Source organism: Polypterus senegalus, chromosome 6 (genome assembly GCF_016835505.1).
Source record: "Polypterus senegalus isolate Bchr_013 chromosome 6, ASM1683550v1, whole genome shotgun sequence".
NCBI classification, from domain to species: Eukaryota; Metazoa; Chordata; class Cladistia; order Polypteriformes; family Polypteridae; genus Polypterus; species Polypterus senegalus.
This window is the reverse complement of record NC_053159.1, coordinates 132,771,227-132,793,702: the sequence shown is the minus strand read 5'-3', so window position 1 is coordinate 132,793,702 and position 22,476 is coordinate 132,771,227. Positions and strand designations below refer to the sequence as shown.

At 37.2% G+C, this 22,476-nt stretch overlaps 1 protein-coding gene across 1 annotated transcript in view; it reads right to left on the bottom strand.

Moving 5' to 3' along the window:
- kiaa0753 (KIAA0753 ortholog) overlaps positions 1-22,476 on the bottom strand; it is a 95,953-nt gene that overhangs the window by 16,328 nt on the left and 57,149 nt on the right. Inside the window, exons 15-17 of the mRNA XM_039757227.1 lie at positions 11,657-11,827; positions 11,445-11,526; positions 11,215-11,329 (exon numbers count right to left, since the gene is read on the bottom strand). Coding sequence (XP_039613161.1) covers positions 11,215-11,329; positions 11,445-11,526; positions 11,657-11,827 — 368 coding nt within the window. The remainder of the gene's footprint in view (positions 1-11,214; positions 11,330-11,444; positions 11,527-11,656; positions 11,828-22,476) is intronic.

The following is a 22,476-nucleotide window of genomic DNA, read 5'->3' as shown; positions in this document are numbered from 1 at the left end:
TTAATTGATGGACCAAAACATCCTAAATACAGATTCATTAGTGAACATTTGACATTGGTTTAGATCGAGGTTATTATGTTTAACTAGTATGCTGGAATTTAATGGGGATGCAACAAAAATCTAGCAAGGTGCCTCAAGAGGGAATGTAAGTGGCAATGAACAGATATGTGTAAAATTAGATGAAACAGCAGTTTTTATCTGAAAAGTTGGGTCTTCAGGGATTGGTAATGGGACTGTTAGCCTTATTAACCCAAATACTGTGTGAAAGAGTTGTTACACTGACTTTAAAACTGCAGGCTATAAGCTCTGAGGAAAGACTGAAGGAGATGAACCCTTTCATGTTAGGTATACAAAGATTAAGGTGCTATGATAGATGTTTTTTTAAATTATGAAGGAAGATAAAATAAGTTCTTCAACAAAACAGATGTGTTGAGCACATCATGTTAACAAATCTACCAAATGATGTAATGTAATGTGTTTTTTTATCCCCTCCAGAAGGTCGGGTCAAATTAAGTTTTTCTTGTGAAATATATTTTGGCCTTCACTGTCTCTTTTTGTTTTATTTTTTAGAAATCTTAATTCTTTAATAAAATTTATTTGAACTCTCCAAGGCATGGTTCAATGGGTCATCTAGCCAAAATATTGGCAGGTGGAAGTCAATAGTAAAGCTGGTTCAAGAGTCCAGTGTACGAACCTTGCTCTTGACCTATGATTTTTTTTCTTTTTCAATCTATTCCTTTACTCTTTTTTCTTATGGAGCCTATTACTGGATGGTATCCCTCTAAATCTACTTGTTTTATTAATTCATGAGGCTTGGTTGATGACGATTGTTGAGGTATTCATATTTTTTGTTGTTTAAATTCTCCAAAGTGACATTACTTGACCTATTTTTGTATTTGACATTTAAATGGTAATAAAAAGTCTACTCACAAAATAAGAATATTTAGGCCTTTTGCATCCTAGTTTATTGAACTTTGAATTCAAAACATTGCTTGAAAATTTGTTTCTGTGAGATCAGATTTGCTAATAAGTTATTTTGGAATGAGTTATTATTTCTTATTATTTGTTCCAAAAACTAACACTGCTGTCAACATAATTACCTACCATGTATTCCAAATGACTTGCCAAATGTCCTATTCACACATGCATGAGATATATATATATATATATATATATATATATATATATACATACATATACATATACATATACACACACACACACAAACAGACAGACAGACAGACAGACAGACAGACAGACAGATAGAATTCTTTAGTTAAAAATATAAAATGCTTTATAAAATAGGCTCTTATTGTAAAAAGGAGAATGAACTGAACGTGTAAAAATTATAGCATGACAACATTTAAGTCACTGAAGATGAAAAAGGAAAACACAAGTTTCACCTATTTTAAAATGTGCAAATATAATCTGTAAACTGTAATCTGCCTGTGGTAGCATAGTCAGACCAGCTGCAAACAAAAAAAAAACACTAATTTGCTTGACTGTGCAAAGTATCTGCATCAGTATTCCAAGTTCTTTGGGAAATCAAGTAATCGCAAGGAGGCCAGGATCTTAAATAATTAGAACTAAGCAAGCAACATTTTATGTCCTAATTTATAATGGCTTTAAGACAGTTTAAATGCTGCTATGAAAAATTATGGGTAAATGCCACACATTTATCTGGTTGGAGAGATGACAGGCTCCACACAGACAAATGACAGCTGACAAAGTCACCATAGAGAAGCAAGAGAAAAGCACCCATTTTGACACAATATAATCTTAATTAAACTCTAGTGTACTTAGCATATAAATTGGTTCTGCCTTAACCACTAATGGAACACATTGCATTAAAACTAAGCACTAAATGGATTTCCTATATGTTTGTGATCTTTACCCTTGTCAGTTATGACATATTAGGATATGTACAGTATTCCTATACACATGACAATACTATTACTACCACTAAATCATATATAGTGCAACTACTGTAACAAGAAAAATGCCACAAAACAGAAGACCAAATGCAGAAAAAAGGCCTGCAATAGATTTATATGCAGGCATTTGAAATTTTAGTCATTTAAGGGAGGGGGTTGATTTTTTTTTTTTTAACTGTTCTGGAAAAGGAATATGAAACATGTATTTTAACAGACAACTTTGGGTGCTGCGGTTTTATTTTTGCCTTCATGAGTTCTTTAATGTTTTTTGTTACTACAGAAATGAACTGTAATTAGTTTAAAAGAAGCAAAATAGTTACACCTCACTCTACTGGATTATTCAGCTATTACATTATCTCAAGGTAAACCTAGAGGAGTTTGGAAAGATGCACATCTACATATTCATTAAAACTTGCTATTTAAATGTGTTTAGTAAGTCAATAAAAGTCATTGAATATTACATATTCATTCAGATTTATTTTTAAATTTCAACATTCCTACTAGTCTCCAGTTCATTTTAATCAAAAACATTTTTACAGCAATAATAAAACAAATCATGACAGAAAATGGCTATGTAGTTTAGCAACCTTTCAGGGTTTGGTGTGTGGCCTGCTACTTAGTCATTTGTTAAAATCAGTTTATACTAAAGTTAACTAATCAAGTATGAAGACAGAGACAGCTTCAAGAGCAAATGTGTATATTTTGTGTATGTCAGCGTGGCAGTAGCTTAAAAAATGAAAATGATAAATCACTGCACTGCAACTGCTCTAACAGAGGTAAATTGTAATTAGTAACCAACATTATTACTTATTTCAAACAGATTTGGAAGATTTCTGCCACAGACACCAATAAAATGGTCTTATTTATACATTGAGTTTGGGATTTTATCCAAGTGACCTGATATAAGCAGCTTTTATACCATTTTATTTCTCAAAGCCCACAAAAAATAACTCCAATAAGATTGAAAATAGCACAAAACAAGGCCTGGAATGAGAGTCACTTAATATAGAAGATCAAAGCTGAGCAATCACTTGCAATATAATAGCTGCAGAATAAAGTACTGTGACAAAACCTTTTTTCCCCTCCTAGAAAACAATGTATATTGCAGAAGATATCAAAACGACAGCAAAATGTTGTTCGGTCACAGTCCACAGATCACATATGAAACTGATATTCAAAGAAGCATTTGAAAGGATGCTTGATTCATAATTGCCTTTGTCAAACAAGAAAAAGCAGAAAATGTTAGAAACCATCATGTAACCAATATCATATTCAATAATATTTCTTCATATCTGAACACATGTATATGTTGACATTTATTATATTTAAATGTGCACACGATTATTCAATATTTGCAGCTTTTTAGATTTTTTTCACTCTCTCACATCTGAACAGTAGACGAAAGACAGCAAGTGAAAAGTTAGCAATAAATATTGGTAGTTATTTACTAAATAAAGTGATGCAATATTCAAAGCTCCTTGGTTTTCAATATAAATGATCCCATAATTTAATCAATAAAATGTTATTAATATTTAACAAAAACTTGTGTATTATTAAGGGTCTTCTAAGAATATGAAGAAAGCAAAACCAGACAAATCAACCTCTACCTTAAAGGACAACTTCAGTGTTTATTTCTTCACAAACATAGTATGTGAAGTTAAAATTGTGCACCAAGAAAGATGGCATGGAGGGCATAAGGAGGAAAATCTTAAAAACTTACCAAATATGTCAATTTTTCAAGCCAAGACCGTTGTTGAGTATTGATTTGCACCTTCTGCATTTCTGATGCATGTTTGTGACAAGAAAGGGGATCTGGAAATAAGCATTTAATTGCATATTCCTGGTAATTTTTTTCTCATGGTAAGGATACATTTTCTGTTCTCTTGTGTGAGTTCTCACATATGGAAATAAATCAAAAGAAAACCAACCACATGGCTTAAATAATTACTGTGATTTGGTCTTTTGAGATGAAACCATGCCCTGGGGGGAGGGTGAAAGGTTAATATGCAGTAATACTGTCACACACAGGTGGCCTTACTTTGAATTTCATAATATAGGTGTGTTTCTTGTTCAAATATGACATGTACTGTATAAACTAATTTACAATGTGTATGTAATCACAACATACAAATCAATACTGACCTTATCCACCTTAATAAAAGGATAAGTGTATGTATGTAAGTCCATATGGTTATTATGCCTCTCTCATTCCAAAAAATAGCCATCACAAACATTTTCAGTAATAAAATGCATTGAATTTATCATTCCAATAGATAGTGCATCACAAACATTAACACTGCTTTAATGGAATCCAATACCAAATGGCATGTAACAAAGACATACGAGGGGGGACCCAAAAATAACCGGAATTTTGTTGTTGTTAGGTTGGTACTTGTAGTACGTGGTTGGGTCGCTAGGGCGATCTAGTTATACTCCTCACAAGTCAGTCTGCCTACAGGACGGTTGTGCTTGTGTTCAGTGAATTTTGTAAAAGTAGTTTTGTGCAAGCGTTGTTTTTTTACGATGGCCGATTATCGTGAGCAATGCGCGGCAGTGAAATTTTGTTTTCTTCATGAAAAGTGTTGCAGAAACTATTGTTATTGAAACAGTATGACAACCCTGAACCACCCACCCTACTCACTGGATTTAGCTCCATGTGATTTCTTTTTGTTCCCTCGGATGAAAAAAGACTTGAAAGGAAGGCGTTTTACTGACGTCGAAGAGGTAAAACAAGAAACGACCAGAGCATTAATGGGCATTACTTCAGACGAATTTAAAAAATGTTTTGAACAATGGAACAAACGGTTAAACAAGTGTGTATTTCCGCCAATGGAGAGTACTTTGAAGGAGACTAATTGTAGTTTGTACAGAAAATGAAATTAAACACGTTTTAAAATATTTCTGGTTATTTTTGGGTCCCCTCTTGTATGTATTGCATGGTGCGCTGCCCACGTTAATGCAAAGGTCTACGCTGATTATTTAGATTTCAACCCATCCTAGACATATAGCACAAGCAACATATAATGTAAAATTTTAGGATGAGTTGTCAATGGCCAAGATTTTCTCACTAGGAATCAATTAGACTAGGTTATATTAACTTTTATTAATACCAAAGGGATTAACCTACAGTAATGCAAAACCTTCTTTGACTTGACTGCTATTGCTGAACAGTGCAAAACTGAACTCACTACTCACCAGACTTTGCAACAGTATCTTGGTGAAAGAAAAAGGAAAGTTCATAGACAAAGGGAATAATTACAGAATTCACTGCATCTGATAAGCAACCATAGTCAGCTGTAGAGAATGTGGGGTTATGATGCGCATGGATTAACTAAAGCCAAGTTATTAGTTGCTTAGCAAGCAATCGTTTTTTTTCCTTTTTTAAGCAGTTCAGCCTCTGCTGTATAGGAAGGTTAGTGCAAAGATTATCATCATGAGATCCACAACTGATATCTGGATTGAGGATGGACCCAATGTTAATATTGTGTTTTGTGAGAGCACTGTGTGTGGATGAGAAATTCCAAGCTTCAGTATGCTTTGCTACAGTAAACTGATTCTGTACTTCACACGCCACTTCTCAGTGGTAGCACTGCTGGCTCACGACAAGGAGCTGATGTTCATGTCCCTGATCCTTCCTGCATGGAGTGTGCTTGTTCTTCCTATGCTTGTGTGGGTTTCCTCCCATAATCAAAAGACATGCAGGTTAGGTGGACTGGCAATTCTAAATTGGCCCTAGTATGTGTGTGTGTCTGTTTACCCTGAGATGAACTAGTGCCTTGTCCAGGGATTGTTTCTGCCTTGTGCCCTGTGTTTGCTGGAATAGGCTCCTGAATCTCTGTGACTCTACTCAGAATAAAGCAGGCATGGAAGATGAATGGATGGACATGCCATTTCTGCAAACAATGACTCTAGAATGCTGGCCTTAGACTCAGAACTGCAAAGAAAAAATCCTCTGTCAATGGTTTGTTCTTTTGACCAATTTAACCTTTTCTTTTCACTGCTATAGATAACACTAATATTGGGTGTGTACTATTTAAGGATAGAGCCAAATGAGGACCTGTAAGGAATCCATTTCTCAAAACAGAGGCTATATTGTACTTATCCTCTTTTGTATCTAGGCCTTCCACTTCTTTTTCTATCCTTGTTAGATTCTGTTTGTTAACAACAACAGACTGAAGTGTTTCCTGGGAAACATTTATGAACACAGGAATGAGCTGTAGGAATGCCAGTACCTTGTAAACAAAGGAAACACACATTTTTTTGCTTTACTGAGCCGAATAACTGGAATCCACTGTAAAAATACAATAGCAAAGATTTCTTTAATAGCCAATTATTATTTAAACATGATTATGATGAGCTAAAAGAGCTTAATATCAGGGCACAGGAGTAATGGCTGCTGGAAGTGGGGCTTTGCAGGCACATGTAAATAATTTACAAATTAAGCAGTAATAGCCATATGCAACATTATTAACGTCTTGGCTGTACTTCACAACCAATGTGATGGCAATTTGATAAAACTTATCAATTTTAATCTAAATCATGAAAATTTATGGGCAATTAAACACAAATGTAGATTGATCATATCTTAGAAGTTTATTTGGTACTGTTGGCAATTTAAAAAATGGAAAATGAATGGATTCTTAAATAAGGAAGCTTCTTTCCCCCTAAGCCAGGGTTTGTTGACACCTACTGTCTCCTGCATTGTACCATCCATTTCACAGCTGCTAGTTTATACCGGCAAAGCTTGAATGGCTGTGAAACCTAGCTTTTTGCAGCTTTCAAAAAACAGTAAAAATACAGAAGCTTATGAGTTTGCTTATTCATATTAGATTCAACTGTTTTTAAGTCTTGCATTCTTGGCACGTATTCTCTTTTAGACAAAAAAAACAAGTTGGTGATTATAGACCTTTTGCACACCATACAGAATCTCTGCTCACTTAACTGGGATAAGAGTTTCATGTGTGAATGCTACTGTCCCCATAGATTACTAGGGTGTCCTACTATGTGTGAATAAGCAAATCTCAGTAAACTCCTAGGGTGGGAGTGTTGATCAGGGAACCTCCTAATTTAAAGTATGAATGGGATTATAATAGCTTTAGTACTCAGACCTTGCGGTGGGCTGGCGCCCTACCTGGGGTTCATTTCCTGCCTTGCGCCCTGTGTTGGCTGGGATTGGCTCCAGCAGACCCCCATGACCCTGTAGTTAGGATGTAGCGGGTTGGATAATGGATGGATGGATGGATAGTACTCAGACCGTGGTTCAAGAGCCAGATGCCATAAGGTTAAAATTTAAAATATTTCTCTTTAATTAGACAAGATCTCTGCTGACTATTTCTTATATTAATCACTACATTTTTGCTTAGTGCACTGTCAGCACTGCTTCCGTTGCATTTATAATCAGCCACTATATATCAAAAGAACAATTCAATAAATATATTCTGATATTTTGTTAATGGCCCCAAGTGCCAGAATCTAATGCATGCCATAAAATATTGAAATTAATTAACCTTCAGATGCCATACTGATCTTTATTACTTTTGTCTGAGGGATAGTAAAGTTCTGGCTCTTTACTTTAATTTTTTGATGAAATGTGTCTGAGTCTGAGAACCAGTGTAACATATTTTATTTTGATTTCAAATTGTAATGTTTACTGATGGTAAACATTTGAAATCTTTGAGAAAGAGGAAAAAAAAGTTACTAGGCCAGTACTTCACCGTTGCATATAGGTTACACAAGGTAAAAGAAGCACTTGTGCTACAGATGAGAAAAAAAAAATCAATAATGATAGACAGGCAGATAGACAGACATACACAGCTGAAGTTTGGCATAGCCTTGTTGGGTTCCGTGGGGGCCACAAGGGGGAATGCAGCACCCTGGGAGGAAGCGGACAAAGCTGGAGGGAAGATTGGCAGTGGAAGAAAGTGACAGAAAGAAGAAAGACAGACAGAGAGAGAGAAAAAGACTGTGAATAACAACAACATTTACTTATATTGCATGTTTTCATACAAATGATGCCACTCAAAGTGCTTTACAAGATGAAAAAAGAAAAGTTTATAAAAAAAATAAAATAAGATTAGACAATACTAAGTAACAAAGAATAATGTCCAATGGCCAAGAGGACAGAAAACAAAACCCAGAGGGCTGGAGAAAAAAAGAATCTGTAGGGGTTCTGAGGCCCTCACTGTGCAACCTTGGTGTACTTTGATGCTCTGTACTGTGCTGTACAGGTGCAAAGAAAAGCGCTTCCTCAGTCTTGAATAAAAGTGTGTTGTGTGCTGAACTTGTGTGAGTGTGTGTGTGTATTTTATATACACACACACACACACACACACACGCATGCACACCTATAAAGGGAAGAAAATTTAAAAAGGAAGAAAACTTCTGACTTGACATTCAGAGTCAAACTAAGGCATTATGCCGGCATATTGCTGTTGGTATAAAGGAGCCCCAGTAGCATTTCTTGACACACTTCTGCTGAATCATTTATTGGCTGAAAATACTCTGTGTTAGTGTATCGGGGGAGGATGTAGAGTATTCTTTATAATAGCACTCAGTTTTGTTTGAATTCTCTCCCTTGAAAATACTTCCAGGGGTTTCATAATGTGTCCCATTACTTAGCCTGCCTTTTTAATAAGCCTGATTACAATGGTCTGTGCACAGTTTTTACTGAAGAAAGGTCAAATCATGCAGAAGCAATCAATGTATCAAGTAAAATGTTGACAGACATGATTCACAGTGCTATATTTCATGAGGTTAGACAACACTGTCTACTATTGGACTAGCAAGAGAGTCTGATTCCCTTCTTTGATCTCTGTAGCCTGAAAGTTTACCCCAGCACCTCCAACAAAGGGGACAACAAGCTGTGATAGAGTTGAAATACTGCTTTGAGTTGAAACAGTGCTTTTTGTGCTAAAGTCCTGCCAATAACATTTGTACATCTTAGATAACCTTTCTTAATCCCAAGGGGAAATTTAGATATATACAGAACAGAAATATAATAATCAAAGATACAGACTAACAGGACAAATGGAACAATCAATCAATAGACAGATAAATAAATAAATAAATAAATAAATAAATAAATAAACAAACGTGCAGAAAGAGCAAAATGAATACAAGTGAACTTAAAGAATACAAGTATTTAGTCTGGGGAGTCGAAAGTATGCATTAAATTGCCTGACTGAAGCAGATATTAAAAAAAAAAATTTAAATAAAAAAAAAAAAATCACCAGAGGTGCTTCTTAGCAGAAGGTGGAGAAACAAGCCAAATGAGTGCCCACTGGAGGGGATGGAAAGGGTATTTCATGATGCCATCCGATTTTGCCATAACACTCTTTTCCACAAAATTTTCCAGTGTGTCCAGGGTTAGCCAAGTGATGGAGCAGGCTTTTGTGATAAGTTTGTTCAAGAATTTTGCACCATTTGAATTCAAATTGCTTCCCCAGGAGAAGGAGCAGAAGTGCAGAACAATACACTGGATACTATGGGCTGGTAAAGCACTTCCAACAGCTTGCTGCATTAATATCTTTAGCAGACCTTTATACTTTCAGCAGATCTTTAGCAGAAATGAATTGATGCAAGAAGTCTTTACTGCACTCGGTCTAATCTAGAATATAATTTAATTTCATTACACTTACATCATGGTCTGTGCAATACAGAAGCTTGGTTTCTGGTATGAGCATTTGATAACATGCAAACTATTTAGCTCTACATGAATACCTTAGAATCAATGCACTGTGACTAGTTGGTTTCTGAATGAAATACCTTTTTTTTTAACTTTGATTAAAGATATAGGAATATGTTAATAATAGTAATAAACATGAAAAACAGTGGGGGAAATTATGCAAATAACAGTAGAATATGATACTGTCAAACACAAACCTAAGTTGAATTTTACAGTGGCTCAGTCCACTCAAAGGTTTTGTATGTACTTTTGTTTTCTTTTTTTGAGTAATGTAATGCTTTACTGTAAGATTTGTTTTTGATGACAGTTACCTCTTAAAGGTGCAAGGATACATCATAACTAGAGCTAAGAAGAACAATCAGTGCAAAAAGAGAAGTTGTTTTCTTTAGTCTTTATATTTTACATGAAGCAATTTATGCTTCAATTTATTTAAGAGGTTCTAATTTAATTAAGTATACAGCTTTTTGCTCCTTGGTTCACTGACTCAAGTGGATATAAAGAGTCTACATTCCTTTGTTTAAAATGAAGCTTCTGCTGGTGTAAAGAAATAAAGGTAAATAATGTGAGACCTTTTTCAACTTTAATAATGGCTTGTATCTAAAAACATTTAAGTGAAAAACAAATGCATAACTTCTAGAAAAACAGACAAAAAGTAAAAATAAAAAACTGTGATACTGTTATGATTTAAGGGTTTTGGCATAAGCAGAATCTAATATTGAGTGTATTACCTCTTTCTCTGAACATTTTGTTTAGCTTAATAATTTTTACCATCATGTTTTTGACAACATTTTGTTTATTGTTTTACTTAATGGCAGCCACCCATTTGTTCATTTTTCTCCGATGGAGGCCATGTTGCTAATTGCGTTCCTCCATTGCTACCATGTGACAGCAGAAGTGCCCTGCGTGATGCCACCATTATTTATGATGTGGCATGTAAACCTCATTGTCCAAGTTTGTAGATACTGCGGAAAACTTTGTCTGTGTTAGTTTTTTTAAAATCTTTTCAAGAAAACTCATCTATGAATGTATATTTCAACTTTGGTTAACTTTTACAGCTCTGAAATTCTGGTTAAAATAATCTTTTGGCTTCTGAAGATTACTAATTTAAAGACAATGTCTCTCTCACCCATTCCCTAGTTTTGGTGCTTTACTTCTGCCTGCAGCACAGATATGTTGAAAAAGACTCATTCAAACAGCACTGTGGCTGTAATAAGAGAGGGGTCTTCCACACATTATTAGCTAAAGATTGTGTAGTCTTATACAACATTTTAAATTATTTCCCTAAAAAATAACTTTACAATCTGTACATTACAAAATCTTATTAAAGATAAAAAAGTATCACACACAGCAAGTCTTGATTTTGATCTTTACATCATCAAAAGCTAACATGTCTCCAGGTTTGTGCAGAATTCCAATATCTACTTATATTTTTCTCACTTTTAACATTTCCTCATTTAACTGTGCGCACATTTCCTATCATCTAATGTTAGCTCATGTTATGACACAGGAAAATAAAAATGTTAAAAAACATTTAAGGTTTTCTGAATTTAACATCAAACATTCAGTAATGCTAGTCTTCTATTTCATGTGGCTTACTTTGATTCAACGGGGGCCTCAACAATGATTTCAACACTAGGGTCCCGACGCTCCATGCTTTTGGTGATTTTAATTGGCAGGGGATTGACAGGTTTTTTTTCATGGGAAGATTTCCCTGCAAATAGAGGAAAATATCAACTAAAAATAAAATATTTTATTATTAAGGGCTTGCAAAATATGTTTTTAATTAGTGAGCTAAAAGTGACATATCCAAAGAACAATGCATATACCTGTCTTATCAACCTCTGTCCATACATCAGGATCACTATAGATAATCCGGGTTAATCTTTGCCTTACAGCCTCCTGGTCTTTCTAAAAACAAAAAAGAAAAATTATTTTGTTAATTTTTCAATTATATTGGTGTTCTTTCAAACTGATCCACCCAAACCAGATCCAACAATGTGTCTTAGTATAAGATTTTGTAAGTACAAGAACAGCTCACCTCCATCTCCTCCATTCGGGCCAACATGGCTTCCAAGGTAGGACTGTCTTGCATCGCCATGCCAGCCTGATGGATCTGTCGATTTTCCTCTATATTCCAAAGAGCCTGAACAGTGTCTTCTAGTAGTTCATCCAGGATTTTTTCACTCAGTAAATCTGCATTCCATGCTGCCTAAATTGTAAAATAAATCCTTCAGCTAAAAAAGTAAATAAATATGCATAACCTGATTTTTGTATTGATATAAAAGGAAAGGGTATCAAATTTTAATCTTTAATGAAAGAAACAGTTAAATATAAAAATTATAGCAGCATCAGGGTACAGGTTAAACAAACACAAACATTAAAAAAAAAAATCAGTAAATCCTAAATATTATATATATATATATATATATATATATATATATATATATATATATATATATATATATATATATATATATATATATATATATATATATATATATATATATATATATATATAATAAAAGAGAGAAGTAGTGTGTTAAAAAGTAATGAAAAGAAAAAGGAAACATTTTGAAAATAATGTAACATGATTGTCAATGTAATTGTTTTGTCACTGTTGTGAGTGATGAGTGTTGCTGTCATATATATATATATATATATATATATATATATATATATATATATATATATATATATATATATGTGTATATATATATATATATATATATATATATATATATATATATATATATATATATACACACACACGCCACTCTTTGGGGTGCGAGCAACTGTTGCTGGGGGTCCCAGAATCCATCAAAGAAGAAAAAACGTTATTTGTACAAAATCTTAATTTATTTATCCATTCCTAAATAATTAAATGGGCAGGCTATTTCATATCAGTGCAATACGCTGCTTGTTAAAACTGATGACTCCCGCTCTTACGTGCAAGTCTGCGTGGATATTATGAACTATCGTATCTGTTTAAGTTCTATTTAAAATTTAAATAGAAGGAATTTTAATTTAGTCAACAGAAATATCTTTGGTAGGAATGTAAGTTAAATGTAGACATCATTGCATAAATTTTTCTTCACCATAGAAATGTAAAGAGTAAATTTGCCTTACATTCCAACCAGATATTTGTGTCGACTAAATAGAACTTAAAAAGATATATTTTATCGAATGTGATCGCGCAATTTAGATCGAGTTGACGCGCACTACATCAAGCCCGCATGCTATTGTGGTCTTTAAAAACCTAGTTTTTGGTTACGACGCACGACCGCGTGCACCATAGCAAACTGTTTTACACGCTACATAAAGCAATTCGCATCCGCGACAAACATGCGTCTTCTTAGATGCTCCTGCACTTTGTTCACACCCCCCTCCCACCTCACTACTACCTTGGTCGGGTGTCTTGGTTGGATTATATAAAGAAAGGCAGCCAAAACCGCACAGAGCAATGAAAAGTCTAGAGTTCCATCTTTTCATTCACTTTCTGTTGTATCCTCAAACCCTCCCTTTTTAGATAACTGTGTCTTTCCAGAAGTGTTCAACCATCAATAAATAATTATGCAGCGTTTGTTATGCCGCGGGTTCACTATTGTGTTGTATTTTGCTCTCTCCAGAGTTCCATCTTTTCATTCACTTACTGTTGTATTCTCACACCAACCCATTTTAGACAACCGTGTCTTTCCAGAGGTGTTTAGCATTCAATAAATAATTATGCATGACATTGAGCGTGTGTCTACCCGGCGCAGAGAGGCGTGGGTAAGCCGTTGAACCCCATTCAGGCTGCAAACCGTGGAATTCCCACTAAGTGCGACTCATACGCTTCCACTGGTTGCGTCCCAACCCTTTGTTCACACCCCCCTCCCACCTCGCTACTACCGTGGTCCGGTGTCTTGGTGGATTATATATAGAAAAGCTGCCAAAACCACACAGAGCAATGAAACGTCTACGTCAGTCACAGGTGCATCTGGACTGTGTAAGGATGACGACTCAAGTGACGAGATGGAGGTGGGCACATGAGCGGGCACTGCATACTGAACGAGAAATCAGCAGACTAGCATGACGGACGGAGCTGAATGGACGTCCTTCTCCTCTCCTCCCATTCCATACTCTGCGCTGTGCACCCCCATCCCTCCGTCTGGCAGGAGAAGGAGCGAGGGCGGTCCGCCAGTTTTCAGTCACGGACGATTGAGTGTTGGTTCGTTCCGTGCATTGTTACAATGTTGCTTTTCTTACTGATTTATTACATTACCGATTTTTAAAATGTAAATTTTCTCCCTGTGCTTAAAAATCATTAAAAAAAACGGCCTGATTATGCGGCGTAATCCAAATTATCAATGTCTGAAAATTACGTCCTGTAGATGGCGTCCTCCTGTACGTATGCATTCTTCCAATCTGCTGTTGAGGTTCCCCATTGATCGCTGCAACATCTCAGCTGGGATACCACAAATTTCGTCTTGAATTCTTTGTTTCAACTCATTCAGTGTACTTGGCCGAGTCGTGTAGACCCGACTCTTAAGGTAGCCCCACAAGAAAAAATCACAAACGGACAAATCCGGTGATCTTGAGTGCCAGGGAATATCACAGAATCTTGAGATGACACGGTTACTGAACAATTCTCGCACAGCTGCCATTGATTGCCTTGCAATTGATTACTAAATTACTAAATAGCGAAATTGTTTACAGCTCAAGGTCCCTGTTCCGCAGTGCTGCCAACTGTACATGGCTCTTACTACACATTTCAAAAATTCCTGTTTTTCTGTGTCACCCTGTGTATATATAGATAAACCATGAGCACTGAAAATGAGATCCATCAACACAAATCATCAGTATAAAGGCCAAAACTTTAAACCAGTACTCAAGTTAAGCTAGAACTTCGGTATCTTAGTGAAGTGTGTGATGAGATACTCACTGACAGTGGACACATTCCATAAGAGACAGCTAAAACAACGTGTTATAAATTCATGTAAACAAAAAGATAAAGGTATATTATGCACAAGTTGTACTGTCGCATTTAAATACAGTATTATTTCAGTCACTAATTTAACAACACTATAGCACATTTTACATCCCCTAAAAAGCTGGGACCCTGTGTAAAATGTAAATGTAAACAGAATGCAATGATTTTCAAATCTTTTAAACTCATATTTAATTAAAAATAAAACCAAAACACCATATCAAATGTTGAAATTAACCAATTTAACCAAGTTTTATGAAACATAACAGTTGGAACAGGGGCAACAAAACACTGGAAAAGTTGTGCAAAACAAAAAATAAATAAATAACTCCTGGTGGTATATCTCACAACTAATTAGGTTAATTGGCAACAGGTCAGTAACAAGACTGGGTAAAAAAAGAACATCCAAGGGTGGCAGAAGTAAAGATGGGGAGGGGTTCATAACACTATGAAGGACTGCGTGGCTAGATAGTGCAACAATTTAAGAATAACGATTCTTAACGTACATTTATTAAGAATTTAGAGATTTTAACATCTACGGCAGTGGTCTTAAACTCCAGTCTTGGAGGGCCGCAGTGGCTGCAGGTTTTCATTCTAACCCTATTCTTCATTGGTGACCAGTTTATGCTGCTAATTAAGTCCTTTTCTTTTTATTTTAATTGACTTGTTTTTTAAAATTTGTTACCCTGATTTTCCTCTGAATTCCTTTATTTCTGTTCTTAAATGGCAACCAAACAGAAATGAACTGTGACGAGTTAGCAAACAGAAAACCAACTAAGTCAGGGTCTTCAGTTCCAACCAGTTGCTTACTTAAATGCGGAGTCTTGTTGTTAATTAAATTCATTCTTTAATTCCATGGATTGTTGCTGCTCTCGTTGTGCAATACCATCCATTTCCAAAATTGTTGTCTTTTCTAACAGCACTGTTAAAATGTTTTGGGGACCTGAGCAGATCAATATTCCTGAGAACTTCATCTCTTTTAATTTTCAGATATTGTATGACGGACACAGTTGGCTGGTCATGTTTTGGCTCATTTTGCATTTTCTTATTGTTTGGCTGCTAATTAAGGAAAAAGAAACAATTAAGGAGTCTTAAAGAGCAAGTCAATTAAAAAGAATGCAAAAAAGTAAATTAGTAGCCAAAACAGGTCACTAATTAAGAAAAAGGTTATAATGAAAACCTGCAGCCACTGTGGCCCTCCAGAACCAGAGTTTCAGAACACTGATCTACGGTACTTAATGTCATTAAAGATTCAGAGAATACAGAGAAAATACATAAGGGACAAAGTTGAAAACTATACGGGACGGCTGTGATCTTCAGGCCCTCAGGTGGCACTGCATTAAAAACCACACAGTTCTCTAATTGAAATCACAACATGGCCTCAGAAACAATTCTGAAAACCATTGTCTGTAAAAACAGTTCATTGCTGCATCCACAAATGCAAAGGAGAAACCACATATAAACATAATCCCGAAACACTGCCAAGCTCATTTAAGATGGACTGAGGCAAAGTGGAAAACTGTCCTGTGGTGTGATGAATAAACATTTGAAATTCTTTTTGGAAATCATGGGTGTTGTGTCCTCTGGGCTAAAGAGGAAAGGGACCATCAGGTTTGTTATCAGCACACATTTCAAAAGCCAGCATCCATGATAGCATGTGGGTACATTAGTGCACATGGCATGGGTAGGTTGCAGATCTAATAATGCACCATTAATGTAGAACAATATATGCAGGTTTTGGAGCAAAGTATGCTGCCATCCAGACAACATCTTTTTCAGAAAACGCCTGGCTTATTTCAGTAAGACAATGCCAAACAACATTCTGCACATATTACAACAGATAGCTCCATATTAAAAGAGCCTGGGTGCTAAACTGGCCTGCCTACAGTCCAGACCTTTCACCCATTGAAAACATTTGCTGCATTATGAAATGAAAAATAAAACAATGGAGACCCCCAAATTGCTGAGCCACTGAAATCTTATATCAGGTAAGAATGCAACAATATTTCACTTTCAAAACTACAGCAATTGATATCCTCAGTTCCCAAACATTTACAGAACTGTTAACATAAGGGTTAATGCAACATAGTGATAAACATGCCCAATCCCAACTTTTTGAAATGTGTTGCTGGCATCAAATTCAAAAAGGGCATGTATTTAAAAAAAAAATCAACATTTGATATGCTGTCTTTATATTATTGTCACACGGTGGCGCATTCACAGTAAGGGCCAATTTATACTTCACGCTCAGAACGCGTACGCGCCAGCATCATGGCTGCCACACGTTCCCAGCATTCATTTCACGCAAGTAAAAGTCGGAACGTGACGTCAGTGTCTCTGTTTACTATCTACATGTGACAGAAAGCCTCTATGGGGCTGAATGCTTCGATGTGGTAAAGCAAAATGCCGACATACAGATGCATTCGTGATGCTTTTATATTCAAGCGTTGCATATTCCTGATCGTAACGACACGATACATTTTAAAAGTCTCACATACCATCTTTTGTGCCGTCTTTTTTTTTTTCCCAACTTAACAACAGCAACATAATGTACAGCGCTGTATTTGAGCCACTGACAAAAAAAATAAAGGACACGGTGAAAACGTGTATTTTGTGATTAAAGTGGAATTTTCGGCTTTAATCTCGAAATGTCCACATTAACCTCGTAGTTTACTTTATCATTAATGCAGACCATTGTAAACGTCATCCCAGTTTTTAATCGCTACGAGCTTCTTGGACCTGACAGCAGCGGCAAGCAGCAATAGATCACCACACAGAACAAATTTAATGTACGATATTCCAACTCTCTGCATATTTAGAATCTTTAGATTTGTACTTGATACCACTTTCATGATGAAATGCATTAAAGTGTGTATGTTACATTTTACAGATAATTTTGTTTAAATAATGAATGCTGTTAATAATTACACACATGGGGGTGTTACGGAGGTGGAGTGTTAGCACTGCTGTCTCGCAGGGAGTTATGTTGCTGGTACTTCCTGCTTGTATTCCACACTGTGCTCTGGTTTCCTTCCAAAGATAGGCAGATTTGGGGACTTAGTGCCGCTAAAATGACGCTAGTGTATGCGAGTGCTTGTATTCACCTTGTGATGAGCTGAGGCCTCGTCCAGGGATTGTTTCTCACTCATGTCCAATGCTTGTTGGAATGGACACATCGCAGGATTGATGGATTTAATTAATAAACATAATTTTCAGAGATATTGCTGTAAGGTGTCATCAGAATTTAATGAGTGTTCTAGGCAATTCACAACACAGAGAAGCCGAACATGTTCTCACCGTGATAATATCTCACACTGCCACCTGGTGGATTCCTCCAGATTTACGTAAAGTACGCGTGCAAGTATGAACACTACAACGCTTCGGCAGCAGGAACGTCCACTGCAGCATGCATTGCGTCGCGTGAAGTATAACTCCGGCCTAAGGGCTCGTTTATACTTCACGCTCAGAATATGTATGCGCACGCATCATGGCTGCCACACATTCCCAGCCTTCATTTGACGCGTCCTCTAAGCAGGTCCTCAGAAATTAACATGACGCGTGCGCGAGTTGCAGTACCAGCAAAAAGTCGGGGGGCACAGTGTGATAAAAGTCGGAATGTGACGTCAGAGTCTCCGTTTACTACCTACATGTGACAGAATGCCTCTATACAGATCCTACAGGATAGATGTGCGCGCTTCGATGTTTAATGAATGGTTTGATGTGGTGAAGCAAAATGCTGACATACAAATGCATATGTGGTGCTTTTATATACAAGCGTCGCATATTCCCGATCGTAATGACATGATACATTTTAAAAGTCTCACATACCATCTTTTGTGCTGCCTTTTTTTGCAACTTCACAACAGTAACATAATGTACAGCGCTGTATTTGAGCCACTGAGAAAAAAAATTAAGGACATGGTGAAAACGTGTATTTTGTGATTAAAGTGGAAAATTTTGGCTGTCCACTTTAACCTCGTAGTTTATCATTAAAGCAGACCATAGTAAACGTCATCCCAGTTTTTAATCACTACGAGCTTCTTAGACCTGACAGCAGCAGCAAGCAGCAATAGATCACCACACAGAACACATTAAATGTATGATATTCCAACTCTCTGCAAATTTAGAATCTTTAGATTTATACTTGATATCACTTTCATGATGAAATGCATTAAAGTATGTATGTTACATTATACAGATAAATCGTTAATTTCGTTTAAATAATGAATATTGTTAATAATTACACACATGGGGGTGACACGGTGGCAGAGCGGTAGCACTGCTGTCTCGCAGGGAGTCATGTTGCTGGTATTCCCTGCTTGGAGTTTACATGTTATCCTGCTGGGTTTCCACAGTGTACTCTGGTTTCCTTCAAAAGATATGCATATTTGGGGATTTGGTGCTGCTAAAGTGATGCCAGTGTATTTGAGTGCTTGTATTCACCTTGCAGTGAGCTGAGGCCCAATCCAGGGATTGTTTCAGCCTTGTGCCCAATGCTTGCTTGGATGGACACATCCCTGGATTGATGGATTTAATCGTTAAACATCCTTTTCAGAAATATTGCGATAAGGCAGGGGTGCCCACATTTTTTCGGCTTGTGAGCTACTTTTAAAATGACCAGGTCAAAATGATCTACCTACATTAAAAATGCTATACACTCACCTAAAGGATTATTAGGAACACCAGTTCAATTTCTCATTAATGCAATTATCTAATCAACCAATCACATGGCAGTTGCTTCAATGCATTTAGGGGTGTGGTCCTGGTCAAGACAATCTCCTGAACTCCAAACTGAATGTCAGAATGGGAAAGAAAGGTGATTTAAGCAATTTTGAGCGTGGCATGGTTGTTGGTGCCAGACAGGCCGTTCTGAGTATTTCACAATCTGCTCAGTTACTGGGATTTTCACGCACAACCATTTCTTCTTTATAAAGAATGGTGTGAAAAGGGAAAAACATCCAGTATGTGGCAGTCCTTTGGGCGAAAATGCCTTGTTGATGCTAGAGGTCAGAGAAGAATGGGCCGACTGATTCAAGCTGATAGAAGAGCAACTTTGACTGAAATAACCACTTGTTACAACCGAGGTATGCAGCAAAGTATTTGTGAAGCCACAACACGCACAACCTTGAGGCAGATGGGCTACAACAGCAGAAGACCCCACCGGGTACCACTCATCTCCACTACAAATAGGAAAAAGAGGCTACAATTTGCACAAGCTCACCAAAATTGGACAGTTGAAGACTGGTCTGATGAGTCTCGATTTCTGTTGAGACATTCAAATGGTAGAGTCAGAATTTGGCATAAACAGAATGAGAACATGGATCCATCATGCCTTGTTACCACTGTGCAGGCTGGTGGTGGTGGTGTAATGGTGTGGGGGATGTTTTCCTGGCACACTTTAGGCCCCTTAGTGCCAATTGGGCATCGTTTAAATGCCACGGGCTACCTGAGCATTGTTTCTGACCATGTCCATCCCTTCATGACCACCATGTGCCCATCCTCTGATGGCTACTTCCAGCAGGATAATGCACCATGTCACAAAGCTCGAATCATTTCAAATTGGTTTCTTGAACATGACAATGAGTTCACTGTACTAAAATGGCCCCCACAGTCACCAGATCTCAACCCAATAGAGCATCTTTGGGATGTGGTGGAACGGGAGCTTCGTGCCCTGGATGTGCATCCCACAAATCTCCATCAAATGCAAGATGCTATCCTATCAATATGGGTCAACATTTCTAAAGAATGCTTTCAGCACCTTGTTGAATCAATGCCACGTAGAATTAAGGCAGTTCTGAAGGTGAAAGGGGGTCAAACACCGTATTAGTATGGTGTTCCTAATAATCCTTTAGGTGAGTGTATATATCCATCCATCGATCCATTAACTAACCCGCTACATCTTAACTACAGGGTCACAGGGGTCTGCTGGAGCCAATCCCAGCCAGCATAGGGTGCAAGGCAGGAAACAAATCCTGGGCAGGGCGCCAGACCACCACAGATGCTATATATATATATATATATATATATATGTGTGTGTGTGTGTGTGTGTGTGAGTATCAGAGGTGGGTAGTAACGAGTTACATTACTTTGTTATATACGTAAATGCCACTCCACTACATTGGGCAACACTCAAATTGTTACTTTTTTTCCATTGAAAATAGTCTGTCAGACTTTATCTAATATGCTCGGTGTAGCATATGCTGTCAAGTTTAGCACATGCCTTCCATTGCGTCTCCAGCTCTGACGTTCTGATGTTCCCCAAATCAAGCCACTGCGGCTTTGCGGAAAGATATTGCATTTTTCGTTTGAAAGCATTAACTGAGCTAATCATATTGAACATGGTTTTCTCTTTTCCTTGCAGCTGTAAATTAAGCTCATTCAACATGTTGGTCAGATCGGAAAAAAACTGCCAAGTCTAGCGGCCATTGATCGTTATCAAGTTGCTTGTATTCTGCATGTTTAATGACAAGGAGAAACTCCTTTTTCTCCGGCCAGGGATCTTGAAATCTCAGCAGGAACTTCTTCTTCTCCATCTGCTTCAACAAAGGCATCTTTTACCATCTCTCCATCTTGGAAGGACTTCTTATACTTAAAGATCGAGTGACTAACCCGGAACGACGATTAACTGCGATTTTAGTTCCCTCTCCTTTCTCTTTCTCAGATCACTTTTCAGAAGGAAGTCAGTTTCGTAGTTTTTATGAACAGTTCGAAAGTGCCTTTCCACATTTTCCTTCTTTGGAATAGCAATGATAGATTGACAGATCACACAAACGCACTTCGATCGTAAGAGAAAAAAATCCTCTTCCAATTCCACATCCAGCCCATAACCAACACATTTTTTTTTAAAATCTCTTCTTTAGTCGATATAAATTGGAAGGCTGACTAGATCATTTAGATAGCCGGAGTTTTGCAGTAGGTTGCGCGTTTGATCGTGTGTGCGGGATGACCAGTGTGTTAGAAGAAAAGAGATTTCAGACTGGCTGCCCTGTATGTCAATCAAGTGGCAAATGCCATAGGGAGGATATATGATAGACTAACATTTAAAAAAAATTTTTTTTTGAATGCAACACGATCTACCTGCACTACCTTTCCGATCTACCGGTTGATCGCGATCGACATATTGGGCACCCTGCGGTAAGGTGTCATTGGTATTTAATGGATGTGTCAGGCAATTCACAACACAGGGAAGTCGAACCTGTTCTCACCGTGATAATATCTCGCACTGCGACCTGCTGGATTCCTACAGATTTACATAAAGTACACTCACGAGTATAAACAGTAAAATGCTTGCGTAGCAGGATCATCTGCTGCAGCATGTGTCGCACCGCGTGAAGTACAAACACGGCCTAAGAAGACCTGGGTTTGCTTCCCGGTTCCTCCCTGCATGGAGTTTGCATGTTCTCCCCTTGTCTGTGTGGGTTTCCTCCGGGTGCTCCGGTTTCCTCCCACAGTCCAAAGACATGCAGGTTAAGTGCAATGGTGATCCTAAATTGTCCCTACTGTTGTGTGTGTGTGTATGTCCTGTGGTGGGCTGGTGCCCTTCCCGGGGTTTGTTCCTGCCTTGCACCCTATGCTGGCTGGAACTGGCTCCAGCAGACCCCCGTGACCCTGTGTTAGGATATAGCGGGTTGGATAATGGATATTATTGCCAGGGTTTACATGATTTGAAAATCACTGCATTCTGCTTTATTTACATTTTAAACAGCATCCCAACTTTTTTAGAAACAGAATTGTAAAAATTATCTTTAAAACCAGGGCTTAAGGAAGCACACTTTACGTGAGCTCTTGATTCAGCCCCAATTAATTTTCCTTGATCCACTCGCACTAAAAAAAATCATGTGACTCCCCAGGTAAAAACAATGATTACTTAACCCAGAGTAGAATAACTGAAA